Here is a 22572-nt window from a genome sequence, read left to right as displayed (position 1 = left end):
TACAAGAAGCCTATAGAACATCAAACAGACTAGACCCCCAAAAATGTCCCCTCACCACATAATAATTAAACAACTAAATGTACAGAATAAAGAAAGAGTATTAAGAGTAGAAAAGGAAAAAGTCCAAGTGACTTATAAAGACTTGAAAGCCAGAAGGACCTGGAAAGATATAATGCAGATGCTAAGAGACCATGGATGCCAGCCTAGACTAATATACCCAGCTAAATCATCATAGACAGAGTGAACAACACATTCTGAGACAAAACCAGATTTAGAGTTTGAATTGTTGAGACCAAGATTGGAAAAGCACAGGGATAAAGAGCCAAACTAATGGAAATACATAAATTATGAACCAAAAGCTGTGGAGCCCCCAACTGGATCAGGACCTCTGGATAAGTGAGACAATTGAATAGCTTGAACTGTTTGGGAGGCACCTAGGCAGTGGGACCCAGACCTATCCTTACTGCATGAGCTGGCTGTTTTGAACCTTACACAGGGACACTGCTCAGCCTGGAAGGAGGGGACTGGACCTGCCTGTAGTGAATCCACCAGGTTAAATTGAATCCCCAGGGGAGTCTTGGCCCTGGAGGAGATGGGAATGGAGGGGAGGGGCTGGGGGAAAGTGGGGGATGGGGATAGGAGGGGGAGGACAGGGGAACCCATGGCTGATGTGTAAAATTAAAACACAAATATAATAAATAAAAAAGGAGAAAAGAAACAGATTTAGACAATACTTATATACAAACCCAGCCCTACAGAAAACACTAGAAGGAAAATTCCAACCTAAGGAAGTCAGATACACCATCAAAAACACAGGCAATAGATAACACTAAAGCAGTAAACCCCAAAGAGGAGAACTACATACACACTATCACCAAAAAATAACAGGAATGAACAATCATTGGTCATTATTATCCCTTATATAATATCAATGGACTTAATTCACTTATAAAAAGACACAGGCTAACAGAATGAATATGAAAGCAGGACTCATCTTTCTGCTGCAAACAAGAAACACACCTCAAATTCAAAGACACTACCTAAGAATAAAAGGCTGGGAAAAGTCTTTCCAAGCAAATGGTCTTAAGAAGCAAGCAGATGTAGCCATCCTAATATCCAGCAAAATAGACTTCAAACTAAAATCAATCAAAAGAGATCATGAAGGGCATTATATACTTATCACAGGAAAGATCAACCAAGATGAAGTTTCAATTCTGAACATTTATGCCCCAAACACAAGGGTACTCACATATGTAAAAGAAACATTACTAAAGCTTAAATCACATATAAAACCCAATGAATTAATAGTGGGAAACTTCAATACTCCACTCTCACCACTGGACACCTCTGTCAAATTGAAACTTAACGGAGAAATTAGGGACTTAACTGAGGTTATGACTTAAATGGTCTTAATTGATATCTAAAGAACATTCCATCCTAACAAAAAAGAATATACCTTCTTCTCAGCACTCCATGGAACCTTCTCTAAAATTGACCACATACATGGCCACAAAGCAAATCCCAACAGATCAAAACAATTAGAATAACCTCCTGTGTTCTATCAGACCACCATGATTTAAAGTTAGATTTCAACAACAACAAAAACTACAGAAAGCCTACAATCTCATGGAAACTGAATAATGCTCAATGGAATCAGCAATGGAAGAAATAAAAATAGAAATTTAAGACTTCCTAAGGAACAAGGAAAATGAATATACCATGTACCCAAACTTATGGGACACTATGAAAACAGTGCTAAGAGGGAAATTCATAGCACTAAATGCCCACATAAAGAAGTTGGAGAAATCTCACATTAGTGACTTAACAGCATACCTTAAATTTCTAAAACAAGAAAAAGCAAAGTCACCCCGGAGAAATAGACACCAGGAAATAATCAAATTGAGAGTTGAAATCAATAAAATAGAAACAAAGCGAATACAAAGAATTAATGAGATAAAGAGTTGGTTCTTTGAGAAAATCAACAAGACAAGCCCTTATCCAAACTAACCAAAAGGCAGAGAGAGAGAGCATCCAAATTAACAAAATGAGAAATGAAAAGGGACACATAACAACTAACAATGAGGAAATCCAAAAAATTATCAGGTCATACTTCAAAAACCTCTACTCCACAAAACTGGAAAATCTAAAAGAAATGGATAATATTTTGGACAGGTACCACATACCTAAGTTAAATCAAGACCAGATAAACTATTTAAATACTCCAATAACACCTGAAGAAATAGAATCAGTCATTAAAAGTCTCCCAACCAAAAAAAGATCAGGACCAGATGGTTTCAGCACAGAATTCTACAAGATCTTCAAAGAAGAGTTAATACCAATACTCTTTAAATTGTTCCACACAATTGAAACAGAAGGAACATTACTAAACTCCATGTATGAGGCTACAATTACTCTGATTCCTAAGCCAAACAAAGATGCAAAAAAGAAAGAGAACTACAGACCAATATCCCTTGTGAACATTGATGCAAAAATACTCAATAATGGGTGGGGGATTTAGCTCAGTGGTAGAGTGCTTGTATAGCAAGTTCAAACCCTGGGTTTGGACCTCAGCTCTGGCCAAAAAAAAAATTTACTCAATAAAATATGGGCAAATAGATTTCAAGAATACATCAAAACAATTATCCACCATGATCAAGTAGGCTTTTTCCCAGGGATGCAAGGGTGGTTCAACATATGAAAGTCCGTCAATGTAATAATACACCATATAAACAAACTGAAAGGAAAAAAAACCACATGATCATCTCACTAGATGCTGAAAGTCATTTGACAAAATCCAACACCCCTTCATGATAAAGGTCTTGGAGTGCTCAGGAATACAGGGAACGTACCTAAACATAATAAAGGTAGTTTACAGCAAGCCAACAGCCAATATTAAATTAAATGGAGAGAAACTCAAAGCGATTCCACTAAAATCAGGAACAAGGCAAGGCTGTCTGCTCTCCCCATACTTATTCAATATAGTACTTGAAGTTTTAGCCAGAGCAATAAGACAACATAAGGAGATTAAGGGGATACAAATTGGAAAGGAAGAAGTCAAGCTTTCTCTATTTTCAGATGACATGATAGTATACATGAGTGACCCCAAAAATTCAACCAAGGAACTCATACAGCTTATAAACACCTTCAGCAACATAGCAAGATACAAGATCAACTCAAAAAAAATCAGTATCCCTCCTATATACAACTGACAAACAGGCTGAGAATGAAATCAGAGATACATCACCCTTTATAATAGCCACAAATGATAAAGTACCTTGTGGTAACTCTAACTAATCAAGTAAAGGACCTATATGACAAGAACTTTAAGTCCCTGAAAAATGAAATTGAAGAAGGTATCAGAAAATGGAAAGTTCTCCCATGTTCATGGACAGGTAGGATTAACATAGTAAAAATGGCAATCTTACCAAAAGCAATCTACAGATTCAGTGCAATCCCCATCAAAATACCAACACAATTCTTCACAGACCTGGAAAGAACAATACTCAACTTCATGTGGAAAAGCAAAAAACTCCATATAGCCAAAAGAATCCTGTACAATAAAACAACCTCTGGAGGCATCACAATCCTTGACTTCAAGCTCTATTATAGAGCCACAGTAATTAAAACAGCTTGGTACTGGCATAAAAACTGACATGTGGACCAATGGAATTGAATTGAAGACCCTGACATTAATCCTCACACCTATGAACATGTGATTTTTGTCAAAGAAGCCAAAACTGTTCAATTGAAAAAAGAAAGCATCTTCAACAACGGTGCTGGCATAACTGGGTGTCAATGTGTAGAAGGCTGCAAATAGATCCATATCTGTCACTGTGCACAAAACTTAAGTCCAAATGGATCAAAGACCTCAACATAAATCCAGTTATTCTGAACCTGATACAAGAGAAAGTAGGAAGTACTCTTGAATGCATTGGCACAGGAGATCACTTCATAAATATAATACCAGTAGCACAGATACTGAGAACAACAATTATTAATGGGACCTCTTGAAACTGAGAAGCTTTTGTAGAGCAAAGGACACAGTCAACAAGACAAAGCGACAGCCTACAGAATAGGAAAAGATCTTCAACCTCACATCTGAAAGAGGGCTGATATCCAGAATATATAAAGAACTCAAGAAATTAGACATCAAAATGCCTAACAGTCCAATTAAGAAATGGGCTATAGAGCTAAACAGTATTCTCAACAGAGGAAGCTGAAATAGCTGAAAGACATTTAAGGAATTGCCCAACATCCCTAATCATCATGGAAATACAAATCAAAATGACTCTGAGATACCACCTTACACCTGTCAGAATGGCTCAGATCAAAAACACAGAAGACAGCTTATGCTGGAGAGGATGTGGAGTAAGGGGAACTGTTGGTGGGGATGCAAGCTTGTACAGCCACTTTGGATATCAATATATTGCTTTCTTAAAACATTGGGAATTAATCTCCCCCAAGACCCAGCTGTAGCACTCTGGGGCATATACCCAAGGAATCCTCAATCATACCACAAGGGCACATGATCAGCTATGTTCATAGCAGCATTGTTGTGACAGCCAGAACCTGGAAACAACATAGATGCCCTTCAACTGAAGAATGGATAAAGAAAATATGGTACATATACACAATGGAGTACTACTCAGCAGAGAAAATCAGTGACATCATGAGGTTTGCAGGCAAATGGATGGATCTAGAAAAAATCATCCTGAGTGAGGTAACCCAGACTCAGAAGGACAAACATGGTATGTTCTCACTCATAGGTGGATTCTAGATGTAAAACTAAGAATGACTAGACTGCTATTCACAACTCCAGGGTGGTTTCCTAGTAAAGAGGACCCTAAGAAAGACACGAGGATCACCCAACAACAGAGAAATTGATGAGACGTACATGAGCAAACTGGACATGAAGGGTGGTAATGAAAGGCAAGGGTGGAGGGAAAGAGAGCTTAGGAGAGCGGGAGATCCCAGCTGGATTGAGAACATCCACACACATCTCTCACATATACTAGCTAAGTAAATAATAATTAAATTGATTAAAAATTTTAAAGTGAACATTATCAACAGACATAAAAGTGAATTAGTATAAGAAAATTTTTACAAACAAAGTCATTTTGGGTTGTGGGTAAAAGTAATTTGGACATTCTTAATGACTTTGTTACATTTATATTCATGGGCCTAAGACTGAAGAATTGAGCTATATTTCAACTTAGAGGTTTTTATTTCCACATTGACTTTCATTTCCTGATGACCCAGTATTTATCTCTTTTCCTTTGTTGTGATTTTCATTTGTGCTGCATTATTGACGTTTTGGTTTAGAAAAACTTTTAATGTGGATTTTTATGAAAGTCTATTATTATTCTTGGGTGCTGAAGAGATGGCTCAGCAGTTAACAGCACCTGATGCTCTTGAAGAGGACCTGCAATAATGTATGCACAGTCAAACTGTACTGTACTTCTGAAAGATCTTTGCTAATTTATACCTGATGTATGTTGGGTTAAGTCATATGAAATAGTGATTGATGATTTTAAAACAGAGTAAAGATAACACCACTGAAATAAGTATAAGAATGCTGTCTTTGTTGTATATTGGTCAATCTTTTTCTTTTGCTTTTTTTGAACCAGGCTCACATACTACAGCTCAGTCAGACCTGGAACTCACAACAATCATATCTCAACCTTTCAAGTGCTGAGATTGTAAGTGTATGCCACTGTGCATGGCTTTCTGCCAAATTTCATAGTTAAAAAGTGAAATTTAGTTGTTTTAATATTCATTGATTTGATTACTTATAGCTGTTTGTTTGATATGTTTGAGCTCTTATCATGCTCATAACAGAACCTGCTTTCACTGCATCTACAAGACTTAGAGAAAATTGACTAAATATTCTTAAATATGAAAAAGAAACTTCTCTCATGAAAATTTTTTAAGACAGACATGTCCTGAAAGAATGAAATTTAAGTTGTAAAGTTTATGAAGCTTTTTTTGGGGGTTGGAAATGTCACCCAGAGGAAGCATATATTTGATGAGAATTGGAGGAGAATTTGAAACAGGAAAACTATGATCAAAGTATTTTATTGTAGCCAAACAATAGTGTCACTTGAACATGAAGGAGAATCTGAAAGTGTAGAACATATTAGGCCTTTTTAATCACAGATTGAGAATATTCTTTCCATAAAATCAGTGAGGATCACTGAAGGTCCCGGGGGCATACAAGAAGCACAGTTTTGCATCTATTTTCAAAGCAACATTCAGTGCTATAATGTGAGAAACCCACTAGAAGGTGAATGGAGTAAGCCAAAAAGACATGAGAGTTACTTACACCAGGGAAGTGGGATAAAATATAACAGATTGTGGGCTATTTCAATAATTGGGTGACTTCAAATATGATTTATTGAAATGGGGAAAAAGGGTTGGAAGAAAGATAATTATGTGGGATTTAAGGAGGTCTTCAGACATCCAGATACAATATAAACTATGAAATTTAATACGTATAGCTTGAACACAACAAAGTTCAGAAATGGGATTTTAAGTTTGTGAATCACTTGTTTTGTGAGTTTTACATCAAATATATGCATTATCTATACACATAAAAATTAAAGCAAAATTCAATAGGATAAAGAAAATTTCTATATTCGATACCAAAATTGTATTGCATATCTAATGAAACATATTTATTTAAAGAAGATACAAAAGTGTGATGTTCTTATAATAATTAAATAAAAATATACACATATATACATACATACAATGTGCTTAGAGTCACATACACTCAAGCACATACACGGTAGAGAAAAGTCTATGGGAGAGAGAGAAAGTAAGAGACAGAAACACAGGTCAAAAACCTGTAGAGGGTTAAAAATGTGTACAGAGAGTAGGAATTAAGAGGATTTCCCCCCCATTGGATGTGATAGTGTATGCCAAGAATTTCAGCATGTGGAAGATTGAGGTAGGAAGATTATCACAAGTCGAAAGTTACCATGGACTGTATAGTGAGATCCTGGCCAGTATGGAATATAGAGTGAAACTGTATTACAAAGAAAGCCAGTGCATGCATGTTCACATGCAGACACACACACACACACACACACACACACACACACACACACACACACCACAACTATTTTTCACTGTGACTGTGACTCTTACAATGAACTATGAAAACAGTAAATTTATATACTAGGGTGGTGCTGTGGAATATTTGTTTATACTGTGTGAAGATGCATCACTGTGATTGGCTCAATAAAGAGCTGAATGGCCAATAGGTGCTGTGGATGATTGACTGGTAAATAAAACACAGATTGGCCAGGAGTCAGGCAGGAAGTATAGGCGGGATTAACAGAGAGGAGAAGAGAGAGAACAGGAAGGAGAAGGGGACACTGCCAGCTGCCGCCAGGACAAGGAAGATGTAAGGAACCAGTAAGTCACAAGCCACGTGGCAAAGTATAGACTAACAGAAATGGGCTAAATATAAGAGTAAGAGCTAGACAATGGTAGGCCTGAGCTAATGGCCAAGCAGTTTAAATAATATAAGTGTCTGTGTGTTTATTTTATAAGTGGGTTGTCAGACTAACAGGGCTTGGTGGGGGCTGGAGAGAGGGTCTCCAGCTAAAAATGCTGCCCAACAGCTTGAGTTTCCATCTTAAACCTGAGAATATTTAAAAACCAATTCAAAATGGAGCTAAAAACAGCTTCCTAGTTGTCTCTCCCAAGTTGGCAGATTCCTGGCTTGCCGTATGACCAGCAGTATGTCGGAAATGAGGCGGCTGCAAGCGCCACATTGTGTGTGCTGCATGGTAGATTTAGCCTTTCCTACTATAAAAAAAAAAAGTTTTCTGGGCTACACACTGCTTTGATAGAACTGCTTCTGATAGTTGGTGGTACACATGGCTCCAGACCCAGAGCTGGCAGTAAACTGTACCACTGTCACTCTGGGAAGCTGAGATGGGCAGAGCCAGCAGCCACAGCAACATTTCAGTCTTACAAATGCTGCAGTTTTAAACCAATAAGTTCACAAGAAGGCAGATTCAGATGGAACAAGACTTTAAATGCTTTACAATGTGTGTAAAAATGTATGTAGGCTTGGAAGAGAGATAAAAAGAAATATATACAGTTATATAAAAAATATAGTTTTTAAAAATAAAGTCTTTAAAGAGACAGTAAAGATAGTATAAAAAATAAGCCATGTAAAGATGGATATTACACAGAGAATCTGGATTGTGTTGTATTTGGGATTTTTAACTGCAGAAAAGATTTGATGATAAAAGCTGTTGAATTAAACAAATATGTAAATTTTAAAGGTATCTTGACTTCAAAATTTTGATATAAGGATATGTTGCTTTGGGAAAAGAGTCTCTGCTTTTGTTTCCACAGAAAGCCAGAGGCTGTGGATTTGTTCCAGATTAAGATACATCAGGTTTGACCAGCCAAGGCCTCCTGAATGGTCTCCAATGACATCATGGCCCAGATGATCCAACATCCAAAACAGTTTCAAAGCAACTGGCTCAAATGATACACCCTCATGGACTAGTCCATAATCCTAAAATTTTCTTTATGTCTCCATAAAATACAGCGCCCCCTCCAGCAGTAAGTAGTAAGAAAAACTACATTCAAATTCCCAAATATATGCTTTGGAGATGGAATTGGCTCACTCCTTCTTTAAACCCAGACATATTGCTTAAAAAAAAAAAGTTAAGAGATTCTTATGTCCCAAATCAAAAGAGCCCTCTGGCGTGGGACAGAGAAAAACCAATATTTTTATTTAAAACAGATTGATTATAAATACAATCTCTTTCTAAAGAAGAAAAGGGGAGATGATATAGATATGATAGGATAAAAGGGTAAATTGCTGAACCTTCTTTTAAAGTGCAACAACTTGTTTGAAATATTTTACATTGCTATGGCTTTTAGTTTATTGATACAGATTTAAAGTTAATTTTGTTATACTGTATATATATATTTCTACTCTTGTTTGAAGTATTATGTTTATGTATCTCATTTAGATTGTAATGGACAGTTAAGAAATACAGATTAACAATTAGTCTTCTATGATAATCATACTTGTAGTCATGTTAAGTTTTCTAGGTATACATAGATATAATTCAATTAAGTAGGTAATCTTCAAATACTTCAAAGACCTAGAGAATATGGCATTTAAAATGTTTTAAAAATTTAGACTTTCTGGACAGTGAGACATGTCTGCTCCTGGCAGCATCAATTTACTTTAGGGAGGAGGATGGGCATTGAAGACACTCTATATAGAGTTTATCTTCACCTTGGCAAAAATAGCCATTTGGGCAAGAAACTGTTCTTGCCTGGACTGCTTGATTGACTGGACATGCAGGACCCATAGGAAGGTGAGCACTGAACTTTGCTTGGTGAAACGGTCCTTCAGGTTCCTGCTTCACAGAAGAAACTGCCAGACATTCTACAGGACACGTAGAGAAATGACTGAGAGACTCTAGACCTGTGGGCTGAAGACAGATGCCCCAACTTTACAAAGGAACATTAGGTGACTGTCCAGGCTGCCAGCTGTCTCTGTCTATTGTGGCAAGACTCCTGAAAGTTGCTTGCATCCTTCTCCTGTTTCTCAGGTAATATTATATCCTTCTGAGGTCTTTGATGTGGTTGAAGACTAGATAGTTATAATTTCCTCAGTTATGATAAAAGATAAGTTAGATATAAAACCTTAGACTCACAAATATAAGATAGATAGGATATTTTCTTTAATTTTGCCAAATAAACTAGTTATTATAAATAGACTAGATGTTATAACTGTAATTCTTGCTTGATAATTGTTTTGTTATAAGTAGTTTTACTATGTTAAAGTTAAAACCTTCCTTTTTGAAAAAAAGAAAAAGGGGAAGGGCTGTGGATGATTGATTGGTAAATAAAACACAGATTGGCCAGTAGCCAGGCAGGAAGTATAGGCGGGACTAACAGAGAGGAGAACTGAGAGAACAGGAAGGAGAAGGGGACACTGCCAGCGGCCTCCAGGACAAAGAAGATGTAAGGTACCAGTAAGTCACAAGCCACGTGGCAAAGTATAGATTAATAGAAATGGGCTAAATATAAGAGTAAGAGCTAGACAATGGTAGGCCTGAGCTAATGGCCAAGCAGTTTAAATAAAGAAGTGTCTGTGTGTTTATTTTATAAGTGGGTTGTCAGACTAATAGGGCTTAGCGGGGGCTGGAGAGAAGGTCTCCAGCTACGAATAGGTAGGCAAAAGAGAGTAGGTGGGGCTTCTGGGCAAAGAAAGGAACTTGGTTGGGATGAATTTAGGAGCATGGGAGACACCACGAGACACTAAAGAAATCAGACATACAGTACAGAAGAGAGGTAACTGAGCTGTGTGGCAGAATGTAGAGTAACAGAAACAGGTTAATTTAAGTTAAAAACTAGTTGGGGAAAAGCCTAAGCTAAAGCCAACCTTTCCTAATTAATAATAAGCCTCTGTGTTGTTATTTGTGAGCTGGTGGCTTAAAGGAATGTCTTACTACACAGTGGGAAAGTGGATGTATCAGGATGACAGCCATAAACAGAGTGAAGAAGATTTGGAAGGCTTTGTCCATGCATGACAGCTTTGATTTTTGTTGTTGTTGTTATTGTTATGCTGTGTTCAAACTGATGGGAAGACAAACATTTCTAGAGAAAACAGTATTTTATCTTTCTTGCATTTTGCCCTTTGGTCAGATGAGATCACCCAGAAACTGCTGACACATAGGGCAAGCACCTTGAGAGCTTTTCACTGAGTTGTGCTTGATGCTATGTCTTTGTCTAGTCAGAAGAATGCTAGGTAAAAATCTGGAAAGAACATACGTTTCTATTAATGATGATTTTGGTAAAAGATACTGTCTTTTTGATTCATGCAATGCACTTCTCAAAACTAAGCATCAGAGATTCTTGAGCACTTAAGACATGTACTGTGTGTGTAGATAATATAAGCTATGCTACTAGATTTTGTTTTTAAATATGGTAATCCAGAAACTTGAGGACTTAGAAAAAATTTAAAAAGCCTAAAAAATGAGGCTGATTGACATAGAATATTTGATAATGAAGTTTCCTAAGTGATTAAGACCCTTACTCCAATAGCCAGTGCTACATTATCCCAGTAATGCCTTATATTATAGACATAGAAGAGATAAATGTATACATATATGTATGTATGTATGTGTAAATACACAGTATTTTTCTCCACTCTACATTTTTAACTAATATTTTAATTTGCCTATATACATTGGCATGGTAACTATGTGCCATTTGTAATCAGAAGAAAACTAGTTTTCAATACAAAACAAAGAAACAAACAAACAGAAACCCACATTGTTCCTAAGTGATAAATATAAGCCTGGGTCTGGATGAGATAAATCAAGGACAATCAAGAAATAAAGGAAGAATAAAAACAGATGCAGTATTTGGAACTGAAGAGCCTAAAATGCAATTGTTACATGCAAGTGGAGTTTCAGAAATGCAGCCAGGGAAGAGGCCTGGGAGGAAGGATGGGCCAGATAATCTGAAGAGAGGCCTGCAGGCAGAAGTCTCTAAATGCGTCTTGCTGAATGGTCTGGAAGGTCAGAGAAGTGACATGTTTGCTGTAACTGATCACAAGGTTCTTTGAATAGAAATAGGAAATCAGGTTTGAGTGGCTTAATGAGAAAATAATCAATAAGAAAAATGGAAATTTTGAATATAAGCAATGGATAAGTTTGATGCTTGTTAGAGATTTTTATTTCTTCTTTTGTAAATGTTCTATTTTTCTATTTTCTTTTTACATTTCAGTCATATTGGTATACTATGTTACATATAAAGGGCTTGGTTTGAAAGCCATGCCTGTTGAAAGGTAGCTGTGTGACCAGTGCCTCAGTGGTACCTATTGACTATAGATTGTTTGGGGCACATCCTGCCTACTGTTGTCAGTGTGATCTTGGTAGCAGCTGGAGTTCTCCCAATTATATAACACCCCTCTGATTGTGCTGACCTCACTCATCTAATGAATAAATATGCATGTATTGCTTTCATTATGTATTCATGATTAATTTTTATAAGAACTGGCATTGTCAGGGCTGATGAGACAGCTTAGTGGTGAATGGCTATTGAGTTCAGTCGCCAGAACCAGGGGATTTGGTGCCTTTGGCCTCTGTGGGCACCTACATGTCTGTATGTGTCACACACACACACACACACACACACACACACACACACACACAAACACACATATACACACACACAAACACACATACACACACATGCACACACATAGTACACTTAAAAATAAAACAAATATTAAAAATGAAATTGTAACAGAACTTTCACCATTAACTATTATAGATAATTTTTAGATACAAAAAGAATTTTTAAAGCTTTTAAAAAAGAACTACAAGAGAACCAAAGGTTTATGATATTTCCTGAAAGTAATAATTCTGAAAACATAGCTTTATTACTATTTTGTAATTCATTGACATCAAGTGATTGATCTTCATTCACTTCAGCAAAGTCATCTATCGACTAAAGAATGTGGCATTTACAACTGGAATAATGGTAAAGAACTGTAACTGGATAGAGGTTGGCCAAGAGTAAAGCAAAATTGGCTCAGAGCTCTCAACTCCAGCAGATAAAAGATTTCTAGAAACATTTACAAAATCATTAAACCTGTTTTTTTTTTTAGCAATAATGTGAAATTTACCATACTTTAGAGTCATCTTTTAGATCAACTCTTCACTATTTTCTATTATTGTAAGTTTCTATTTGTTCAATCCATCTTGAAAGCACCCCCTAACATTTAATGAATATTTTTCATGAATTAACTATGAAGCAGAAAAACTAAAGATCTCTGTTAAAAACAGAAGACAGCAAACAAGTTCATTTCTCACTTATTCGGATAAACACTATTTCTTGGTTCATTTCAGCATTTATTTCAATAATTATGAAGTTTGGTATGTGTCTGAATCTAAAGAACAGAAAGTATCCTTTGCTGGGACTTTGTTTTTGGACAGTCACATAAAACATATGAAATGATCTTCTCAAGGTTTATCAGGAAGAAAAAGTGAATTGAATTTTACAAAGGTCCTTGAATACTCAGCTCAAACTAGGCCACATACCCTGTGACAATCCTTTACTATATTAAAAAAACAAAACAAAACAAAACAAAAAAACCTTCCTAGAATTTCTAACTTCATTTCAAAATGCATGCCTAGAAAATGGAAGAAAATATATATTTCCTATATCTCCCTAAATCAAGTGCTGGATGCAATAGCTGAACAGAAATCACATTGTGTTGTATGATCTATTCTCTTAGTAATTTTCTACCTCCTACATTCTCAACTGAAACACAGGTAACCCAGAACTTATGTGTTTTCATTCAACACATTAAGTAAGTGCTAAATTCTAACAGTCCTACAGGCAATCTTGGTCTAATCAAGACTACAGGCTTCACAGTTAATTACTAGGCATGATAAGTTAGAGGCTCAGAGGGGCACTAGTCCCGACCAGAGTGGTTTGAATCTTTGCTTCTCAGCATGCTCTTGGAAAGGTTTGGCATTTTAAAGATGTGTTATAGCCATATTTTTTTCTTTTCAGAAAGGCAAATTTGGAGAGAATGATAGAGAAATACAAATTGGTAGTGGCCAGCGATTCTACCTTGAGTTTGGGGCCTGGGTATCAAGATGATAATGATGATAGGGAAGTGGCCTTCCAGGCAACGAAACAGGCTTTCAGGAAATTTTAATAATGTAGTAATTACCACACTTCAATAGAAAGCTAAAACCTGTGATCTCACACTCAAGTCCTTGGTGGAGTTATTTACAGAGTGGAAATATAAAGCAATCAATTCTACTAGCACAGAGTGGGTTTCAGAGTGACACAATGCTTTTTATTGAATAAATGTGTGACCGTTACTGTCAATTGCTTATTAAAGGAATAACCCTTTTCAAGCCTGAGTTTTCTAAGTGTCACAGGAGGCTTGCAAACATTTGCTGCAGCTGATGGGAGGCCACATGCCTAACTCAAAGCTTCTTCTCCTTCCACACTCAGGGGATATTTTAATTTAGGTAAAGAAACAGATTGAATCAAATGTGCTTTCCATTCAGAATGGGATAATGTAAACCAGTTTATGTTATAATAGGATAGAGAATATTGACCATGAAACCACTGATGTTTCAGTGACATTGGGGGGTTCCACCTTTTCACATTACCATATGATGCTGATTGTCATCTACAAAAGCACTGAGCCACATACACAGCTATCCTGGGATGCATGAAGCCTCAGGGCCACTGGTTGGACATGCCTAGTGACATATTCTTTTATTAGTGAGAACTGATTGCAGATTATTTAATTTTATGGTTATTTTTAATAAAGCATTAATTATACAGGAAACTATGCCTTCTGTGAAAAATATATTGTTAGTAATGATGTCAGCCACATGCTGCAGCATGTCCATATAACTGTAACCTGAGAAGTCATGATGCTCTTGCAACCTCAAAAGTACTAATCTTCCAAAGTTTATCTTATAATAGGGCTGCAAGCACTACAGGCTCAGCTCTCCCAGTCTGTGTTTGATAAGATACCATTGTTGAAAGGGTCCGTGGAGCAGCAAAACAGAATTTTAATGTGTTGTACTCTTTGATCTAAAAATGATCTCAAATAGGGTTTTCTTCACGTCTATAGTTTTTAGATAAATTGTCTGCTCAAGTAAGAGTACTCTTTTAAATAACCATTTAAACAAAAGAGATTTGCAATACATGAGCTGAGCATACTCAATTTCATAACAGACTGTATGCTGTTTTGTTTAGAGTCAGTTTTATGATGTTTTCTATAAAATAAATGAAAAGAATAAGCAATAAAGTCACATTATTTCAAATCATTCAATATAATGAAATAGCTCTGCATTATCAGTTAACATTAAAGCCATCTAAGAAATGTTGACTAGATAAAAATGGAAAAATAAATTCTTTCCTTCTCAGAAACCAATTTTACACACATTAGCATTTCCATCAAATAATATTGCCTTGTTAGCACTTCAAGAAGATTATGATCATTCTGTGGCATTATATGCCAACACCTCTTCCCCCATCACAACATTAGAAACTCACATATGAGAAATTTGTTTAAAAAGAAGCCAGGACAAAACAGCAAAGGAGGATATGTAAACCTAAGGAAGCATAAACTCTGTCTCTGTGGAGCAAGGTTAAGGGGGATTTCACATTTCCAAACTTTGGACTGATTTGATTCAGTCTTTGCACTCACTTTTGTCCCCAGCAGAAATGTGTGCAAGAACAGAGCTGGAGGGAAAGGGGGTACATGGTATTGAAGACCTTTAAAACGTGGGGTTTTTTTTTTTTTTTTTTTTGCATTTGTTTATTCTTGTTAGTAACATCCATCCATTGCTCCTGCAGGTTAACATTGTGGCATAAGAAATAGTGTACAGCTTTACACTATTAAAACCTCTTTGTTCAGTATTGCAAGAAATCAAGTGTTTCTTCTCATTATGATAGCTGAGTGTAGTAATAATTAGTATTTATTTAGTCTTTTTGATTTTATAATGAGTTTTTAATGTAAGAAAGCAATCTTTCCCCAGAATCTTGAGACTGGTCAAATTACGCTCATGCAAGTGTCAATCACTAAGCCAACTGCAGGATCACCAGGTTGTGGACTGTTCATCTTTATCATAATGTTGGACTTAAATGTAGCCAGCTTTCACTAACAGAGACAGGTTCATCGTTGTTTTCACAAGCTTGTACATTTCCTAATGTTCTATAAGAGAAAGCAAACGCATGGGGAATTTGTAAAAACTTGAATATAATAACACATATTTGAGGTTTAATATGCTTTTAATTACTTAAGTATTTCAGAATTCCCATCTTAGGTGAAGAAAATCTCTCTCTCACTCATCTATCTGTCTGTCTATCTATCATCTAACAATCTATATTTATATATATTAAAGAGCTATGAAATAATATATCTTGTTTTGTAGCCACTTATTCTTTGGGTATAATGTTTTATATATTCTGAAACTTGGTGATGCCCTTCCAGGCATACAGATCTTCTTTGGATTACTGGATGTTAAATCTCACCAGGAACATAATGGAAACTGACAAGACTTTTAACAAGAGCTTGCTACCTCTGTTAGACTCTGGATGGGAGGGCAGAGGAGTGCTGGCTTTGGGGTAGGTTTGGAGAGCAGAGAATGATTAAGACCAGGACTCTGGAAAAACATGCCAGGGGGATGGGAGACTCCTTGTGCGTTTTTTAGCCAGCACAGTGACTGACTAACAGAGAAAAAGAAGGAAAAAAATTAATTTTCCATGGAATACAAATTCTAAACAATAGTTCCTTCATTCTGGCCGATTGCCTACGTGAAATGAGAGATTTTCACAGCAAGCATCTGTCTGCTCTAGATGCCCTATACCAGGGAGATGGACTGGGGAGGTCATGGGAGCAGAAACTGGTTGGTAGTTCCTTTACCTTTAAAGGCCCCTTGGGTCATCATTTCTTTTATAGCCACACCGACTGCTTGTCCCATTTTGCTCCCCTCGCCCTTGCCCGCCTCCCCCCATTCTCCTGCCTTCCTCCCCTCACCTGTCCACTGCAATGGCTGTCATAGAATAGATACTGGCAAACACCGCGGTGATGGGAAAGAAGTTCTGGAAGCGGCAGTAGTTGGCGCCAAAGTACCACTCGCTGTGAAGAGCATAGATGAAATTGACCAAGGTGTTGAAGGCGGCCATGGAGGCGTCGGAGAAAGCCAGGTTTACCAGGAAATAGTTGGTGACGGTCCTCATGCGCTTGTGGGCCAGGATGATCCAGATAACGATGAGGTTTCCAAAGACTGCCACAGCCACCACCAAACCATAAGCCAGTGACCAGAGTGCGATCCGCCAGGACGGCTGCACGAACTGGTTCGTGAGGTTGGCCCGGGCCTGGGAAGGTGCCTGGGATGTCATCTGCAGCCCCAGCGCCGAGGAGAAGTTGCCAGCCTGGAGCGCAAGCCACTCAGTGACTCCCAACGCAGCGCTCAGGTTCTCTGCATGGGTCCCCACTTCCGTCGCCCCGTCTGTCCAGCTCTCGGCGGTGGGGACTGAGGCCATGGTCGGTGTCTGCAGCCCGGGACCTGCCACACTCTGCCAGATGGAGCCCGCTCCTCTGAAGTTCTCCAACTCCTGGGCACGGTGGTCTTGGGTACTGCCTGGTAGCGGGTAGGGAAGGTACCCGCTCCTGGGATACTGTGATGGGGCAAAGGATGTGGCGCGGAGCCACACTTAGTCCTGGGAGTTTGCTGCTCTGCAGGGCAGGAAAGAACCAGAGACTGTTCTTGTTTGGGTCCTGCCAGGGAGGAGCTCCCAGGCAGCAGCTGGAGAGCTGAGATCTGCACCGAAGGCGTGCTTTATAGTCTCCAGGAGTCCCCTGCCTCCGTGACGTCGCGGGTCGCAAGATTGACGAACATCCCCCCCCCCCCCCCCCCCAGCAGGCTCCCGCTCTCCATTCTCCGCTTCTTCAGCCCACACTCTGGGTTTCATTCATTCTGCTCCTCTCCAGGCAGCTGCCAGCTGAAGGCACAGGAAAGACATGCTTTTCCCATCAGAATCAAATCTTTCCAATACTGTCTTCCCTCGTTTAACTTTAGAGTTTTCCTCTCAGAATTTTTCACTGAGATATACTTTCCTGAAACAATTAACAATTCTCCAGTGAGTAGAAGGCTAGATAACAGGTAAATGTGAGGGGAGTGCGTAGGAATTCAGGCAGCAGCAGGCAGTGGGTACAGCAAACTATTCGCCCTGTCATTGGCTTCGGGATTTGATTCAGCATTTGAATCCTGTTTATATTTTCAGTCTGAGATTCCTTCTTTTGCTCCCACTTTCAAGTGTGGGCCATTTCCTTTCTTCTCCCAACCCTTGTTACTGGAAATCTGCCCCTTCTGCTCTGCTCCCTTCAGATGGACACTGCACCCCCTCCTGGAGGATTCTTCTCAGATTAGAATGTCCCAGAACTCAGAATGTAAACCAGGAAAGTAAATGTTCTTAAACAAATGGATGCAGTGTAGATCTCTCCCACCCCACCCCCTGGTCAAATGCATCCACTGGAAATGTGAGTGTGTGCATATGTGCTTATGTGGCTCCAGAAGTCTGTGCTCAGGCTTTAACATCACTTTCCAAGCAGACCTGCTGGCCTGACGTCTGAGTGAGGGGAATGAGACTGCTTTGAGGAGTGGGAGCCACAGGTCTGAAGTTACACAGACAGCAGACATCACACACAACTTCTCAGAAGGTTCCAAGGCAAAACTCCCTTTATTAATCTCTGGGCAGGTGTACAAGGATTCAGGGGTAAACATATTCTTAATTTTCCATATACTCAACTTTGAAACTCAGTTTCCAATGTGTACATTGAAAACCATCTATCTCATTGACTTCTGGGTATGTGGAACTTCAACAGGTTTCCTTCAACAACACAGTGTAGAAAGAAGACTTGAATCCATGTTCATGTCCTTCTCTGTAATCACAATGCATCGCATCTCTAAGTTTTCAGGTAAAACAGATTGAGAAAAAGCAGAGTCAATGGAAGCTGGCTTGTGACTTGGAGACATTCTGCACTTCTACACGTTTTCAAAAGCTGGGTATGATTACTGCACCAATGGACAACTGGTAGTGAAACGTAATTAAAAGGGTAATACTAAAAATAGTTTTAGGTACTCTAATAAGCATCATATTAACAAAACCCTCTTTCCAAACAAATGCACGTGGGACAGGGTAGTTAGCAAGTATTATTATTTCTTCCCAGAGTTCCATAAAAAACATGTAACAAATTATAGGTAAGGCTATTATTTGTTGTTGTGTTTGCTCTTTTGGGGGGCCTGCCACCAAGATCTAAAATAAATCACACACAGAGGCTTATTCTTAATTATAAATGTCAGGCCTTAGCTTGGTTTGCTTTTAGTCAGATTTTCTTAAATTACTCTGTCTACATTTTGCCTCTGGGCCTTTTCCTTTTCTTAGTTCTGTGTATCTTACTTTCACTCCTTCTCTGTGGCTGGGTGGCTGGTGTCTGTGTGTCTGTGTGTCTGTGTGTCTGTGTGGCTAGGTGACTGTGTGTCTGTGTATCTGTGTGTCTGTGTGTCTGTGTGTCTGTGTGGCTGGGTGGCTGTGGGGCTGTGTGGCTGTGTGGCTGTGTGGCTGTGTGGCTGTGTGGCTGTGTGGCTGGTGGCTGGGTGGCTGTGTGGCTGTGTGTCTGTGTGTCTGTGTGGCTGGTGGCTGTGTGGCTGCTGGCTGTGTGGCTGTGTGGCTGGGTGTCTGGGTGTCTGGGTGGCTGTGTGGCTGTGTGGCTGTGTGGCTGTGTGGCTGGTGGCTGTGTGGCTGTGTGGCTGTGTGGCTTGTGGCTGTGTGGCTGTGTGGCTGTGTGGCTGGTGGCTGTGTGGCTGTGTGGCTGTGTGGCTGTGTGGCTTCGTGTCTGTGTGGCTGTGTGGCTGTGTGGCTGTGTGGCTGGGTGTCTGGGTGGCTGTGTGGCTGGTGGCTGTGTGGCTGTGTGGCTGTGTGGCTGTGTGGCTGTGTGGCTGCTGGCTGTGTGGCTGTGTGGCTGTGTGGCTGTGTGGCTGGGTGGCTGTGTGGCTGTGTGGCTGGGTGGCTGGGTGGCTGGGTAGCTGGGTGGCTGGGTGGCTAGCCCCTGGCAACCTTCCTTGTTCTCTTACTCTTTCTTCTTTTGCTCTTTGTCTCCTTCTATTTATTCTCTCTGCTGTCAGCCCCACCTATCCTTTCTCCTGCCTCACTATTGACTGTTCAGCTCTTTATTAGATCATCAGGTGATTTAGACAGGCACAGTAATACAGCTTCACAGGTTAAACAAATGCAACATAAAAGAATGCAACACAGCTTTGCATCATTAAACAAATGTTCCACAGCAATTCCAACAAATGTAACACACCTTAAAATAATATTCCACAACAATTATTAAAAATTTAATAACTTCCTGCTTAATAGAATTAGAAGTAAATAAAAGGAAAAGGATTTAAAAGAGTTCTTTTCCTTCCTCAAAAGGAGTGGCTCAGATCATGACTTTTTTTAATTAATTTTTTTATTTTATAATTTAATTTAATTTTACATATCAGCCATGGATTCCCCTGTCCTCCTCCTCCTGCCCTCCCCCCAGCCCATCCCCCATTCCCATCTCCTCCAGGGCAAAGACTCCCCTGGTGATTCAGCTCAACCTAGTAGATTCAGTACAGGCAGGTCCAGTCCCCTCCTCCCAGGCTGAGCAAAGTGTCCCTGCATAGGCCCCAGATTCCAAACAGCCAGCTCATACACTAGGGACAGGTCCTGGTCCCACTGCCTGGATGCCTCCCAAACAGTTCAAGCTAAATGACTGTCTCACTTATCCAGAGGGCCTGATCCAGTTGGGGACTCCTCAGCTATTGGGTCATAGTTCATGTGTTTCCACTAGTTTGGCTATTTGTCCCTGTGCTTTTTCCAATCATGGTCTCAACATCTCTTGCTCATACAATCCCTCCTCTCTCTCACTCCCAGAGCTCTACCTGGGGCCTGGCCTTAGATCTCTGCATCCACTTCCATCAGTCATTGGATGAGAGTTCTACCATAACAGTTAGGTGTAGTTAGTAGGCCCACAGTCAGGACAAATCTCTCCCTGCCAGGCCCATAGATGCTCAGACCAACCAAGTAAACACACAGAAACTTATATTGCTTACAAACTGTATGGCTGTGGCAGGCTTCTTGTTATCTACTTCTTCTATCTTAAATTAACCTATTTCTGTTAGTCTATACTTTGCCACATGGCTTGTGGCTTACCAGTGTCTTTACATGTTGCTTCTCATGGCAGCAGTTGGCAGTGTCTCTCCCCCAGCCTCCCACTTCCCAGAATTCTCTTCTCTCTTGTCCCGCCTATACTTCCTGCCTGGCCACTGGACAAACAGCATTTTATTTATACAGAGCGATATCCACAGAACTTCCCCTTTTCTTTTTTTCCCAGAATTCTCTTCTTTGTCCCGCCTACCCTATCCTTCCTGCCTGGCTACTGGCCAATCAGCACTTTATTTATTTTAACCAATTAGAGCAACACATTTGACATACAGAATATCCCCCAGCACTTCTCCTTTTCTTTTTGTTAAAAAGTAAGGTTTTAACTTTTATATAGTAAAATTTTAGATAATTAAATAATTACCAAGCAAGAATTATAGTTAGGTTTTATATCTAACTTATCTTTTATCATAACTGAGGAAATTATAACTATCTAGTCTTTAACCACATCAAAGACCTCAGAAGGATATAATATTACCTGAGAACCAGGAGAAGGATGCAAGCATTTTTCAGGAGTCTTGCAAGACTAGACAGAGACAGCTGGCAGCCTGGACAGTCATCTAATGTTCCTTTGTAAAGTTGGGGCACTTGTCTTCAGCCCACAGGGCTAGAGTCTTTTGGTCACTTCTCTCAGTGTCCTGTAGAATTTCTGGCAGTTTCCTCTGTGAAGCAGAAACCTGAAGGACCATTTTATCAGGCAAAGTTTAGTGGTCACCTTCCTATGGGTCCTGCATGTCCAGTCGATCAAGCAGTCCAGACAAGAACAGTTTCTTGCCCAAATGGCTATTTTTGCCAAGGTGAAGATAAACTCCATATGAAGTGTTTTTAATGTCCATCCTCCTCTTTGAAGTAAATTGGTGCTGCCAGGAGCAGACATGTCTCACTGTCCAGAAAGTCTAAATTTTAAAAATATTTTAAATGCTATATTTTGTAGACCTTTGAAGTGTTTGAAGATTACCTATCTGAAATATCTCTGTGTATATCTAGAAGACTTAACTAATATGGCTATGAGTATGATTATCATAGATGACCAGTTATTAATCTATTTTTAATTATCCATTAAAATTTTAAATGAGCTGTACAAACATAATATCTTAAACACGAGTAGAAATATACATAGTATAACAAAATTAACTTTAAGTTTGTATCAATAGACTAAAATCTATACCAATGTAAAACATTTTAAACAAGTTGTTGTTCTTTAGAAGTAAGTTCCTTAATCTACCCTTTTTTCTATTATATTTATATCATATTCCCCCCCTTTTTTAGAAAGAAATTGCATTCATAATCAACCTGTTTTAAATAAAAATACTTTTTTTTTCTGTCCCACACTAGAGGGCTCTTCTGATTTGGGACACAAAAATCTCTTAACCTTTTCTTTTAGCAATATGTTTGGATTTAGAGAAGAAGTGAGATAATTCCATCTCCAAAGCCAGCTTGATAATTTTGGGAAATTGGGCGTACCTTTTCTTACTACTTCCTCCTGGAGGGGGCTGCTGTATCTTATGGGGACACAAAGAAAATTTTAGGATTATGGAGTAGTCTGTGAGGGTAAACCTCTGAGCCAGTTGCCTTGAAACCATTCTGGATTTTGGATCATCTGGGCCATGGTGTCATCGGAGACCTTTCAGGTGGTCTTGGCTGATCAAACCTGATGTATCTTAATCTGGAACAAACCCACAGCCTCCGGGTTTCTGTGGAAACAAAAGCAGAGACTCTTTTCCAAAGCAACACATCCTTATATCCAAATTTTAAAGTACCTTTAAAATTTACATATTT

The 22572-nt window shown here is 39.0% G+C and overlaps 1 protein-coding gene across 1 annotated transcript in view; it reads right to left on the bottom strand.

Moving 5' to 3' along the window:
• The window catches only part of Tacr3 (tachykinin receptor 3), a 95754-nt gene extending 78382 nt beyond the window's left edge, over positions 1–17372 (bottom strand). The window contains exon 1 of the mRNA XM_036190425.1: positions 16574–17372. Within this exon, the coding sequence (XP_036046318.1) occupies positions 16574–17082 (509 nt within the window). The 5' untranslated portion in view covers positions 17083–17372. The remainder of the gene's footprint in view (positions 1–16573) is intronic.
• Between the last annotated feature and the right edge of the window lie 5200 nt (positions 17373–22572).

This window comes from Onychomys torridus, chromosome 6, assembly GCF_903995425.1.
Source record: "Onychomys torridus chromosome 6, mOncTor1.1, whole genome shotgun sequence".
Classification (NCBI taxonomy): Eukaryota; Metazoa; Chordata; class Mammalia; order Rodentia; family Cricetidae; genus Onychomys; species Onychomys torridus.
This window is presented reverse-complemented; position numbering and strand designations above follow the sequence as displayed.